Genomic DNA, 13,958 nt, shown 5'->3' on the forward strand with positions numbered 1-13,958 from the left:
CATTGGCCCCTCAGCTCCTCCCCCGCTACCACCTCCAACCTCTGCAGAAGTTGCACCGCCAGGAACTTCCTCGCGGCTCCCCTCCGCCCGGCTGGACATGGCATTAGAGAAGGAATGAGGGCAGCGGCTGAATGGGTGACCTAGATCACCACACAGGTGACATCGAATGACACCACAGGATGCGGCAAGGTGACCCACCTCACCACACAAGGCACATTTCTGCACCTTGCAGCCCGCGCTGAAGTGGCGAGGATCACCGCACCTGTGGCAGATCTTCGGCTGCCCCTGGTAGAAGACCAGAATCCAATCCCTTCCCAGGAAAGCCGAGGAAGGGATGTGGGTGACAGTGCCACCTGAACGCTTCAACTTTACCATGAAGGTCCAGCCTCCTGACCAGACAGCAAAATCGTTCCGGTTCTTCTTGGAGACCTCCACAACCTTGCCGTACCGGCTCAACCAGGTCATTATGTCAACGCCAGAAAGAGACTCATTACATGTTAAAACGGTCACTTTCTTTGGCCCACTTTGGCGAGAAATTGCTTCCACGGCAAACCCTCGCCAGCCGGGCTCCTCTTTTACCAGCTCATAATTCGACCAAAAAGCTGATATCAAAGGTGGAGGTCCCAAAAGGATGTATCAGAGCAAAGATGTCAATAGCTCTGAAGTCCATCTTCATGAGGAGCTTCACCACATTTGTCCTGGATGGACACGCCTCATCGCCCCTCCAGCAAAGATGAACCACATTTCTCCTGGAGACCCCTGCCCGGCTGTCGGGAGGGACTACATGGTCTCCCCCCCCCCCCCCCTTTTCTCTTGGAAGGCAGCTAGACCAAACTTGTCTAGCCAGTAGGACAATGCCACCTCTCTTCCCTCTACATTGATCGTTCGCTCCCCTTTTTTTTTGAGGGCCTCCAGGAAACAGCGGCGAAAAGCTTCATTCCCTGGGTCCTGAGATGAGGAAGACCCCTGTAGAACCTCACCGGCAGCAGCAGCATAACTAATGGTGCCTGCAGGTGAGGGGGACGATGGACCAGCCCCTATATTCCCTGAACCCTCAACCTCACAGTCAACCATCTCCACCTCACGTACCTCAACCTCACCATTTTCACTAGTAGAAGTCCCCGCACTGGCACCATTCACACCAACCATACCTCCAGCAGAAACCGCCCGTCACCATTATCACAGACACTATTCACACCACTTGCACCACTTCCATTCTTATTTACATTTTTGTTTGCATTTTTTTTTTTTACTGCTTTCTGCTGGGGTTGTTGTTATTTGCAGTGCAGCTGCCCCTTTAAGAGGGATACTGCAGGGTTTAATTACCACACCCTGCTTTTCAGCAGAGCATGTTCTGGCAGCTGCAGACCGTTGCTCCAGCCTTTTCTGCAGAGCATCTCCACGCTCCTGTGTGCACTCAACCGCTGGGTCTCCCACAGATACAGGTGACACACATGCAGAGGACCCCGGTGGTGCGACCCCCTCCGGTGAGGGTGCGATCCGGGCCAGCATTACCGCAGCCATTACAGCTGCACCCGAGATGATAACCGGTGCCGGGGTCCTGGACTTTGACCCAGCATCGGATCTGCATGTGGGGGACCCCGACACCACAGCACACGCCGCTGATGATGCGGCCCCGGCTGACAGCGCACCGCCAACACTGCGGGGAGCGGTGACCACCGGCAAGATACCCACGAGCGTCAGCGGGTGCAGGTCCCGGGCCGGGGTGGGTAGCGGGCTCTACACAGTGGGACCGGGGGGTCCCAGGAAGGGGGACAAACACCAACCTCTCCTCCGATGTTTTCTTCCTTTTTTTCCGTTTCTTTTTCCCCCTCCTGGTTGCCTCGTCCTCGCAGACCTCATCTCCAAACTTCAGGTGGGTATAATTTACTGGGGACTCTAGCTGACGGATCTGCTGCAAGACGAGGCAACCCCCACTACTGCTGTTATCGCTGCCGCTATCATACGCATCACCCCCATCATCCTCTGAAATACTATTGTCTGATGGGAGTGGGACCTGCACTGGATTTATCCCGCTGTGTGTGGTCTGGAGATTACTTACCAAGCCCCCAGGTGGGTACAGCGCCTCCTCCATCTGCTCATGGTCCACCTGGGTCGGACGCCGAGACCCCTCTGGCTCCTTTGCAGCAGCTATGCTGTGGAATCGGTCCTCATTTTCCAGCTTTTCCCGGAAAGGACCGCTGTTGTCCAATATCACCGCTCTCCGGGCTTCCATGCCCTCAATGCAGATCCCCAGGCTGGATATCCTGGCTGTTAGGGTACCGTCACACTATACGATTTACCTACGATCACGACCAGCGATATGACCTGGCCGTGATCGTAGGTAAATCGTAGTGTGGTCGCTGGGGAGCTGTCACACAGACCAGGGTAAACATCGGGTAACTAAGCGCAGGACCGCTTTGTTTACCCTGGTTACAAGCGTAAAACTAAAAAAAAAAAAACAGCACATACTTACATTCTGGTGTCTGTCAGGTCCCTTGCCGTCTGCTTCCCGCACTCACTGACTGCTGGCCGTAAAGTGAAAGTGAAAGCACAGCCGCTGTGCTCTGCTTTCACTTTACGGCCGGCAGTCACAGTGCGGGAAGCAGACGGCAAGGGACCTGACGGACACCAGAATGTAAGTATGTGCTGTTTTTTTTTTTTTAGTTTTACGCTTGTAACCAGGGTAAACATCGGGTTACTAAGCGCGGCCCTGCGCTTAGTAACCCGATGTTTACCCTGGTTACAAGCGAACGCATCGCTGGATTGCATCGCTAGATCGGTGTCACACACACCGATCTAGCGATGACAGCGGGAGATCCAGCGATGAAAGAAAGTTCTAAACGATCTGCTACGACGTACGATTCTCAGCAGGATCCCTGATCGCTGCTGCGTGTCAGACACAGCGATATCGTAACGATATCGCTGGAACGTCACGAATCATACCGTCATAGCGATCGAAATGGTATAGTGTGACGGTACCCTTAGGGCAGACTTCTCTGTGCAGGAGGCTCTGTCTGCAGCTTGCCTCACCTCCTTCATCTCCTGCAGGAGCCTCCTCAGGGTCTTCCCAGCCTGCTCATACTCCCCAAGTTACGTGTGGACGTGGGAGCCATAGCTGGTAACCGTCTCCCATGCAGCCCTAGTGCCCCAATCCTTTGGCACCGCCGCCGCTGCACCTCTGCGAGTACTCCGCTCCCCTCCGGGAGGAGACACCGCAGTGGCACTCACCTCAGCCTTAGGGGCTTTGCAGCCCTCCTGGGTATTCCTGGGCTCCTCCATGTTTTGGGCCTTACCGGATCTGGTGACCCTCTTTGCCGGTAGCAATGAGCTCCCACCCCTCGCCGGCTTAGACCGAGGGGTGGGAGACGGGGACTCAGCCCCACAGTCCATCCAATACACCCCTCTCTTTCCTGGGTCAGAGAGGGGGGGAATTCCTGGGTGACAAACTGGTGACTCTCCTGGAGCAAACAGAACAGCACCTTCCTGCACAGACTACAGGTTCCTAGTGATGACTGTAGAAATCTGCAAGTAGTGAGTGTCCCCTAGTGATGGCTGTATAACTCTATATGCAGTGAGCTCCCTCTAGTGGTGGCTGCATAATTTTGTGTGTAGTGAACTCCCCCTAGTGGTGACTGTATAAATCTGTACGGTGGCTTAGTGGTTAGCTATGCAGTCTTGCAGCATTGCTAACCATGGACAACAGCAGCCAGGAGTTTGTATGTTCTCCCAGTGATTGTGTGCGTTTCCTCTGGGTTCTCTGGTTTCTTCCCACACTCCAAACACATACTGATAGTGAATCTAGACTGTGAACCTCATTGGGGACAGGGTCAATAATGTCTGTAAAGCGCCATGGAATTAATGGCGCTATATAAGTGAACTCCCCCTAGTGGTGGATGTATACATCTGTATATAGTGAGTTCCCACTAGTGGTGGCTGTATAGCTCTGTATGCCGTCAGCTTCCCGTATTGGTATCTGTATGAATCTGTATGTACTGAGCTCCCTCTAGTGGTGACTGTACAAATCTATATGCAGTGAGCTCCCTCTAGTGGTAGCTGTATAATCTGTATGTAGTGAGCTCCCTCTAGTGGTGACTGTACAAATCTATATGCAGTGAGCTCCCCCTAGTGGTAGCTGTATAATCTGTATGTAGTGAGCTCCCTCTAGTGGTAGCTGTATAATCTGTATGTAGTGAGCTCCCTCTAGTGGTGACTGTACAAATCTATATGCAGTGAGCTCCCTCTAGTGGTGGCTGTATAATCTGTATGCATTGCGCTCCCCCTAATCATAATTATATCAGTTACTAACATTTGGCTGAGCACCCTTTGGGCCCCTACAGAGATTTCCAGTTTCTTTATACATCGTTGAATCTAGCAGACGCCCAATTGTGCTCTACTACTGTAATAAAATGAGTATATGATGAAGTTTTTCCTCCCGGCCATCTGCACATTTAGGGAAGGCCAGCAGTCCCCGGAACAATGGCAGAGAATGTATGGCCGATGCTCGGGCAACGAAGTCTATCATATCCGCATGGGAGACAGCAAGTTCTTCATGGAGTACGCAGGAAAGAGTTTCACATATGCAGCTTTCCATGCCCATAAGAAGTAAGGACGTTTATCTTTCATTATAATGATAAGATTGGTACAGATTCACCCATGTTATGGCATCACCAAAGAGAAGCAGAGTCTGGAATAGAAGGGTCCTCTGAGATTAGAAAAACGGTTTGATGGTTTCTTTTGCCCTTCTTGGCTACTGGTATTGTCTGATAGTGCTGCTCTCCTATAATCCCTTGAGTGCAATACCCAAAACAGTCCATGTACAAGGGTGGCGCTATTTGTAAAAATGCAGAGATGGGGGGAAGAGCTCCTTTAATGCCAGTAAGCACTACGGTGATAGGTATTTCACTTCCTTGCATTGGTTCTTATTCCAATATTTTCCATTTGCTTAATAGGTATGGGGTGTGCTTGATAGGTGTAAGGCGAGAGGACAATAAAAGTATATCACTAAACCCCGGACCGCGGCACATCATGGCCAGCTCAGACACCTGCTTCTATATTAATATCACCAAGGAGGAGAATTCTGCATTTATCTTCAAACAAGAAGAGAAACAGAAACGGAAAGGGAGAGGGATATGTGGAGAACCGTCCCGGCTGCCAGTGCATAGTATCATCGCCAGCATGGGTGAGTGCCTGCAGAGCAGAATTACTGATCCTGTACTGATCCTGAGTTACATCCTGTATTATACTCCAGAGCTGAACTCACTCTTCCGCTGGTGCAGTCACTGTGTACATACATTACATTACTGATCCTGAGTTACCTCCTGTATTATACTCCAGAGCTGCACTCACTATTCTGCTGGTACAGTCACTGTGTACAGACATTACATTACTGATGCTGTACTGATCCTGAGTTACATCCTGTATAATACTCCAGAGCTGCACTCACTATTCTGCTGGTGCAGTCACTATGTACATACATTACATTACTGATGCTGTACTGATCCGGAGTTACATCCTGTATTATACTCCAGAGCTGCACTCACTATTCTGCTGGTGCAGTCACATGTACATACATTACATTACTGATCCGGAGTTACATCCTGTATTATACTCCAGAGCTGCACTCACTATTCTGCTGGTGCAGTCACTGTGTACATACATTACATTGCTGATCCTGAGTTACCTCCTGTATTATACCCCAGAGCTGCACTCACTATTCTGCTGGTGCAGTCACTGTGTACATACATTACATTACTGATCCTGAGTTACATTCTGTATTATACCCCAGAGCTGCACTCACTGTTCTGCAGTTCCGTGTATGATTGGCCTCCATTTGATGTGTGAAGTCCTTTTCTTCCTGTGATGAATCGTCGTTCGCTTCCAGAATGGCGTTTCCTATAGAGACAGACGTCGCTGACAATGGAGGACGTGTGGTGATTGCTCTGAGTGGAGATCCCGCTCCTCTGGAGTCTGTGGGCGGAGAACACACAATATATTGTGAGACAAGAGCGTATCCTGCACAATAACAATAGAGTATGAGGGGCACTGGGAGATGGTGGTGGGCTCAGGCCGGAGGTCCCATGTCATAAGTGACAACTGGTAAGGGGCAGGTGTACCCTGCAACTGCTGGGGGCCCTTAGAGTTGGGGCCCATTCATAATTTGCTGAAATGCTACCAGTCAGTGTCTCCATAACAGTGACTTCCTAGGTACCCCAATATACAGTGCCACTATTAGGCTCTAGTCACGTCAAATTACGGTAACACACTTTACACATTTGCATCTGGAGAACCCCGACACAAGCATCAATCGGAGCCAAACACCTGTCTGACAGGATGGAGGCCCAAGGAGCTTCATTCTCTACCAGGGAGTCTCAGGGACAATTTGATGAGAGCTGCAGTGCCCCCATATTCAGTGCTCGCCACATACAGCTCACTGCCAACTTCTCAGGCCAAGCGGGTTCAGTGCACAGAGTAATAGCACTGCCAGGTATGCAGACCGTCAGAACCTGGCTAGACTTAGCGGGGCAGCCTGGCTGTGGCGGATGTGATGGAGCGTCCTGGCTGTGGCAGATGTGGCAGGGCTCACTGGTTGGACGTGGCGGGGCGGCCTAACTGTGGTGGATGTGTGGTGCGGCCTGGCTGTGGTGGACGTGTCGGGGCGGCCTGGCTGTGGCAAATGTGGCAGGGCTGACGGGTTGGACGTGGCGGGGCGGCCTGGCTGTGGCAAATGTGGCAGGGCTGACGGGTTGGACGTGGTGGGGCAGCCTGGCTGTGGCGGATGTGGCGGGATGGCCTGGCTGTGGTGGACGTGGCGAGGTGGCCTGGCTGTGGTGGACGTGGTGGGGCGGCCTGGCTGTGGTGGATGTGGCGGGGCAGCCTGGCTGTGGCAAACGTGGCAGGGCTTACAGGTTGGATGTGGTGGGGCGGCCTGGCTGTGGCGGGGCGGCCTGGCTGTGGTGGACGTGGCGTGGGTGGCCTGGCTGTGGTGGACGTGGCGGGGTGGCCTGGCTGTGGTGGACGTGGCGGGGTGGCCTGGCTGTGGTAGACGTGGGGCGGCCTGGCTGTGGTGGACGTGGCGGGGCAGCCTGGCTGTGGCGGGGCGGCCTGGCTGTGGTGGACGTGGCTGGGCGGCCTGGCTGTGGCGGATGTGGCGGGGCGGCCTGGCTGTGGTGGACATGGCGGGGCGGCCTTGCTGTGGTGGATGTGGCGGGGCGGCCTGGTTGTGGTGGACGTGGCGGGGCAGCCTGGCTGTGGTGGAGCGCCGGGAACTTGGTTATAATTGCGCATAAATTACCTGTATAAACAAGCAGAGGTGAAAGCTGCCCTCTTATTGGCTGCTCCGGCGCCCCGCTGTACTTACTGACATGATGGGCATGCTGAGACACAGGTACGATGATCGCAGGGTGAGAACAGCTCAGGCTCTTCACCGTGGCTTTAGTTTTCCTCCGAGTATTCCTCATAAATGAGATTCTCCGTTTCCTCGGCTCCGAGTCGCTGCTTCTTTTATTTAAAAAGTAATTTACAATAATAAGTGATTAAGTCATCTCCCCGGACACAGAGGCCTTACAGGGGGTGTAAAGGAGGGCGAGTGGCGGGCATAGACCCGCAATCACAGACCTAGACGTCCTTCATTTTGGGTACACGTTTAATACTGCAGTGTATGCCTGCCATTCAGGACCCTGGAAAAGCTGGGCTGTACCCCAATACGCCATCTTTACACTTAGCTCTCTGCTCTATTCACTCTTGCCATCTTTCTTTTAAAGGTACAGTAGCCATGGATCTACAGAACACAGAATGTCGGCCGATTAACAGTAGCAAATTGACACTTCCTTCCGAAAATGGTTCCGGCACCCGGAGACCCAGTATTGCGCCAGTTCTGGAAATTGCAGACAGTAGTACGGTGTTACCGTGTGACCTGCTCAGCGACCAGTCCGAGGATGAGATGACCCAGTCTGATGATGAAGGCCTCCCTGTCCTGGAGTACGTATGAGACCTGTATAATGGGAGATGTCTCCCGGCAGAGCAGGGAAGCCCCTGGAGAATACTGACGATTTTAGTCTACACTGAAAACACCCCCCCACCCCCATGCGACCCGCCATATACCAGAAACACCCCCATGTGACCCGCTATATACCGAAAACACCCCCATGCAACCCGCCATATACCAAAAACACCCCCCATGCATCCCGCCATATACCGAAAACACCCCCATGTGACCCGCCATATACCAAAAACACCCCCATGTGACCCGCCATATACCGAAAACACCCCCATGCAACCCGCCATATACCAAAAACACCCCCATATGACCCGCCATATACCAAAAACACCCCCATGTGACCCGCTATATACCGAAAACAGCCCCATGTGACCCGCCATATACCGAAAACATCCCCATGCAACCCGCCATATACCAAAACACCCCCATGTGACCCGCCATATACCAGAAACACCCCCATGTGACCCGCCATATACCGAAAACACCCCCATGCAACCCGCCATATACCAAAAACACCCCCATGTGACCCGCCATATACCGAAAACACCCCCATGTGACCCACCATATACCGAAAACACCCCCCCATGCAACCCGCCATATACCATAAACACCCCCCCATGCAACCCGCCATATACCAAAAACACCCCCCCATGCAACCCGCCATATACCATAAACACCCCCCTATGCAACCCGCCATATACCATAAACACCCCATGTGACCCACCATATACCATAAACACCCCATGTGACCCGCCATATACCAAAAACACCCCATGTGACCCACCATATACCATAAACACCCCCATGTGACCTGCCACATACCGAAAACACCCCCATGTGACCCGCCATATACCGAAAACACCCCCATGTGACCCGCCATATACCGAAAACACCCCCATGTGACCCGCCATATACCGAAAACACCCCCATGTGACCCACCATATACCAAAAACACCCCCATGTGACCCGCCATATACCGAAAACACCCCCATGTGACCCGCCATATACCAAAAACACCCCCATGTGACCCGCCATATACCGAAAACACCCCCATGTGACCCACCATGTACCAAAAACACCCCCATGCAACCCGCCATATACCATAAACACCCCATGTGACCCGCCATATACCATAAACACCCCATGTGACCCGCCACATACTGGGAACGCCTGCCATTTTGAAGATGCTTTGACCCAGTCATCACAGTCCCATAGACCAATTCCTGCCCAATATATCCTCACCCCAACTGGCGCCATTACCCGCACCTAATCCACCTTATACGCTTCACCTATGGCCGATCGTTGTATACTGTGTGATGGGGGCCATGTTGGGGGTCTTGTCGAGCATTTCGGATGCAGCACAGGCCTATACATGTTTTGTATATTACAATATAATCATTTTCTGAATGACTGGAGAAACCTTATTTCCTACAGGAACAAGGAGAAGAGAAAGTTTTCCTCTGGGAGAAGCATCCCAGCAGCCGCGCTCCCCTCCCCCGGCTTTCTTCTCTTGCATGTATATTTCATATACCGGCACATTTGCATAGGAAGAAGCGCTGATGAATAATTTTTTTCTTGCGGTGGGAACATGCGATTACAATGCTATAACATAGGGGCCGGCAGCGTGTAATTCTCCAGATACAATAGTGCCCCCGTGTGGACAACTGCGATACTAACAGTAGTAATGTTCTAATACTGTATTCCAGAACCTCTCATTAATGTGCTTCGCTTTTGTAGATACGTCAAAGGCTACCCCCCGAATTCTCCCTATATAGGAAGCTCCCCAACCCTGTGCCATCTTCTACCCTCCAAAGCTGCCTTCTGCTGCCTCCGCCTGGACAAGGTGACCCACATTTTTCCCATATAGTGTTTGCATGCTGAGACCTGTAGGTTTTGTAATAGCCAGAGAAAAAACATTTTCTCTTGGGGCATGCTGGGAGCTGTAGTTCTGCAGCAGCTGCGGCACCACCACAGGTTAGACTTCACTACACTATTGGGTGAAGGAATAAAACACAGATTATTTTATTCTTTTTCTAAACCTGATTGAGGGCTAGCACTTTTTCTCCAGTTATAGTGAAAACGCACAGCTCAGGGCTCGACATATGGGAGGGCATTCTTCAGAAGTGGACAATACCTTTTTAAAACATAATTTTAAGTAATGTCCCTTTTTAAATGGTCCATGTACTTATAGACAACATAATTTAATTTGCTAGATTGTCCATGTATCATATAATCTGCAAATCACTTTATTTTAAAATTGTTAACTTTCCTAAAAAAAAATCACTTCACCGTGCTGGCCACTAGGTGTCTCTCTCGTCCTCTTTCCTGTCCACTGCCTGTTGTCAAATGCAGTCCATCTGCAGCAGGAACCAGCGGGATTAGAAGAGCTGGGGGCAGGTCTTTGTGTCTCTACAGGAAGTGGGCGAGTCTTTATTCTACAGGAAGAGGGGGCAGGTCTTTGTCTCTATACAGAAAGTGGGGCAGGTCTTTTCCCCTCTACAGGAAGTGGGGGCAGGTCTTTGCCTCTCTATATGAAAAGGGGCGGGTCTCTGTCTCTCTACAGGAAGTGGGGCGGGTCTTTTCCCCTCTACAGGAAGTGGGGGCGGGTCTTTGCCTCTCTATATGAAAAGGGGCGGGTCTCTGTCTCTCTACAGGAAGTGGGGTAGTCCTCTACAGGAAGAGGGGTGGGTCTTTGTCTCTATACAGAAAGTGGGGTGGGTCTTTTCCCCTCTACAGGAAGTGGGGGCGGGTCTTTGCCTCTCTATATGAAAAGGGGTGGGTCTCTGTCTCTACAGGAAGTGGGGTAGTCCTCTACAGGAAGAGGGGCGGGTCTTTGTCTCTATACAGAAAGTGGGGCGGGTCTTTTCCCCTCTACAGGAAGTGGGGGCGGGTCTTTGCCTCTATATGAAAAGGGGCGGGTCTCTGTCTCTCTACAGGAAGTGGGGTGGGTCTTTTCCCCTCTACAGGAAGTGGGGGCGGGTCTTTGCCTCTCTATATGAAAAGGGGTGGGTCTCTGTCTCTACAGGAAGTGGGGTAGTCCTCTACAGGAAGAGGGGCGGGTCTTTGTCTCTATACAGAAAGTGGGGCAGGTCTTTTCCCCTCTACAGGAAGTGGGGGCGGGTCTTTGCCTCTATATAAAAAGGGGCGGGTCTCTGTCTCTCTACAGGAAGTGGGGTGGGTCTTTTCCCCTCTACAGGAAGTGGGGGCGGGTCTTTGCCTCTCTATATGAAAAGGGGCGGGTCTCTGTCTCTCTACAGGAAGTGGGGCGGGTCTTTTCCCCTCTACAGGAAGTGGGGGCGGGTCTTTGCCTCTCTATATGAAAAGGGGCGGGTCTCTGTCTCTCTACAGAAAGTGGGGCGGGTCTTTTCCCCTCTACAGGAAGTGGGGGCGGGTCTTTGCCTCTCTATATGAAAAGGGGCGGGTCTCTGTCTCTCTACAGGAAGTAGGGCAGTCCTCTACAGGAAGAGGGGCAGGTCTTTGTCTCTATACAGAAAGTGGGGCGGGTCTTTTCCTCTCTACAGGAAGAGGGAGTGGGTCTTTGTCTCTACAGTAAGTGGGGCAGTCATTCTTCTACAGGAAGAGGGAGCAGATCTTTGTCTCTATACAGGAAGTGGGGTGGGACTTTGTCCTCCTACATGAAAAGGGGGCAGGTTTTTCTCTCTACAGGAAGTGGGGCGGTCTTTATTCTTGTACAATAAGAGGGGGCGAGTCTTTCTCTTTACAGAAAGTGGGGCGAGTCTTTTCCTCTATACAGGAATGGCGGGGGGGTTTTGACTCTACAGGAAGTGTAGGCGGGGCTTTGTCTATACAGAAAGTGGGGCGGGTCTTTGTCTATACAGGAAGTGGGGCGGGTCTTTGTCTATACAGGAAGTGGGGCGGGGCTTTGTCTATACAGGAAGTGGGGCGGGTCTGTGTCTCTATACAGAAAGTGCAGGCGGGGCTTTGCCGCTATACAGTAAATGTGGACGGGTTTTTGTATCTCTAGTGAAAGTAGGGATGGGTCTTTGTCTCTACAGGAAATGAGAGGGGGCATTGTCTTTCTGTAGGACGCAGGGGCATGTCATTGTCTCTATACAGGAGGGGTGTAAGGACGTGTCATTGTATCTCTCTGTTCCATCTTTCCTGTCTGTCAAATTGCATACAGACCTCACAGAGTATTGGGCTTTCAGTTGAGGGTAGACAAACCATTAGGCCATGGCAGAAGAAGTGCTTGGTGGGATAAAGGGAAGAATAACTTCCGGCACCTATTGTGCTGTCAGGATGATAAAGGGAACTATCCAATTAGAATAGATGTCACATTTGAGGCAGTTCCTGGACATATAATACTGGCAGGTGCACTGCGTGCAGTTCCAGCTGCCTGTAGGGAATGAGGGCAGCGAGACCATGATTACAGGTTTTGTGAGAAGTAACAGGTCCGCTTTATGTCTCTACCGTGTGATTGATGATGGCATTGCTCTATTTGATCGGCTTCTTGTCAATGTGCGGTGTCTCCTGCCGTGGAGTCAGCACTTTGAGAACTTTTCTCCATGTTTGTGAGAACTTGTCTGTCCTGAGGATTATAACATCCCTTGCACTTGTCATATTATTACCTGACGAGTGAGGAATGTTCTGCACGATGAGGGGTTTGTTTGTTCCCCGGGGGGATTTACTGACAGTTTTCTCCAGTGGATGTCATTTCTGTCTCCACACAGGGCTGCAAACACAACAGTTTTGAAGATGCCAAAGCCTACGGCTTTAAGAACAAGCTCATCATTGTATCTGCCGAGACTGCAGGGAACGGGCTTTACAATTTTATCGTCCCTCTGAGAGCGTACTACAGATCTCGAAAGGAGCTCAACCCCATTGTTCTGCTGCTGGATAACCCGTACGTGATTTCTATACGGAGATACGAATGTTGTAGACCGTTCATCACCAACGTATAGGAATCTCATGATATTCAGAATAGGGAAATCTTATATACGTTCCCAAATCGATAATTAGGTCTCAGGATGCAGAAATAGAGATGGACTTATATCCTAATTAACATCATTTTGCAAGTTTTTCTTGTAGTACCACACCTGACCACGCGGAGTGCTGTTGCGAGGAATCACACCCACAGTCATCATGTTGACCATTTGATCAAAGATAGCACACATCATCGATAACATTATCCTATGTATGTAAACCAATGACCATCGTCCCTCTTCTTTGTTGTTGGACAGGCCGGACAATCACTTCCTAGAGGCAATTTGCTGCTTTCCAATGGTCTACTTCATGGTCGGCTTTATAGATAAGTAGGTTTGTTTTATAAAATTGCTGAAATTTTGATTTAAAAAAAAACCCTGACAAGCCCACCAGGTTATGGCTTAAGGAGGAGTCCATACTATTGAGGAGCTCTAATTACACGGGACCCGCAATGACAGTGCCACAATCATGCTCTGACCACCGAGATCAGAAAAGCCACTGATCTGTTGTTTAACCCCCTTATATGCTGCCTTAAACAGATGACAATCTATAATGGTAAAGCAAAAGAGCGATCTCCTTTAGTACAGCCAGAAAATACTAATTACAGTAATATAAATTTCATTAGAGAATTTAAAAAAAAAAATCTGTAAAACTAAAATTTGTAAAATACATTTTTTTTAAATAATTGCTTTTTTTATTTACTTACAGACTTTTTGTTTTATGTATTTTTTTTAGGTATGGTATATACAAGCTAATAATGAAATAATATTGTTTAAGTCACTGGGAAAAAAAAATGTTATGCCACGTTATACAGGTTGTGTATATTTTGGTTGTAAACTTTCTTTGTTACTAAGAAAATTATACGCAACCTGTATAGCGTGACCTAAAAAATTATAGCGACATTATACACTACTCAAAAAAATAAAGGGAACACTAAAATCCCACATCCTAGATATCACTGAATATCACATTACATAGTGGAATGTGTCGAGAAAAATAAAACCTAAAAATTATC

The 13,958-nt window shown here is 50.2% G+C and overlaps 1 protein-coding gene across 5 annotated transcripts in view; it reads left to right on the top strand.

Annotated features, from left to right (window-relative positions):
• KCNT1 (potassium sodium-activated channel subfamily T member 1) overlaps positions 1-13,958 on the top strand; it is a 370,149-nt gene that overhangs the window by 327,187 nt on the left and 29,004 nt on the right. For all 5 annotated transcript variants that reach the window (XM_069748033.1, XM_069748032.1, XM_069748037.1 and 2 more), the window contains 6 exons: positions 4,456-4,605; positions 4,953-5,182; positions 7,764-7,980; positions 9,737-9,842; positions 12,691-12,863; positions 13,201-13,272. In XM_069748033.1, coding sequence (XP_069604134.1) covers positions 4,456-4,605; positions 4,953-5,182; positions 7,764-7,980; positions 9,737-9,842; positions 12,691-12,863; positions 13,201-13,272 — 948 coding nt within the window. The remainder of the gene's footprint in view (positions 1-4,455; positions 4,606-4,952; positions 5,183-7,763; positions 7,981-9,736; positions 9,843-12,690; positions 12,864-13,200; positions 13,273-13,958) is intronic.

The sequence above is a fragment of the Ranitomeya imitator genome, chromosome 2, assembly GCF_032444005.1.
Source record: "Ranitomeya imitator isolate aRanImi1 chromosome 2, aRanImi1.pri, whole genome shotgun sequence".
Classification (NCBI taxonomy): Eukaryota; Metazoa; Chordata; class Amphibia; order Anura; family Dendrobatidae; genus Ranitomeya; species Ranitomeya imitator.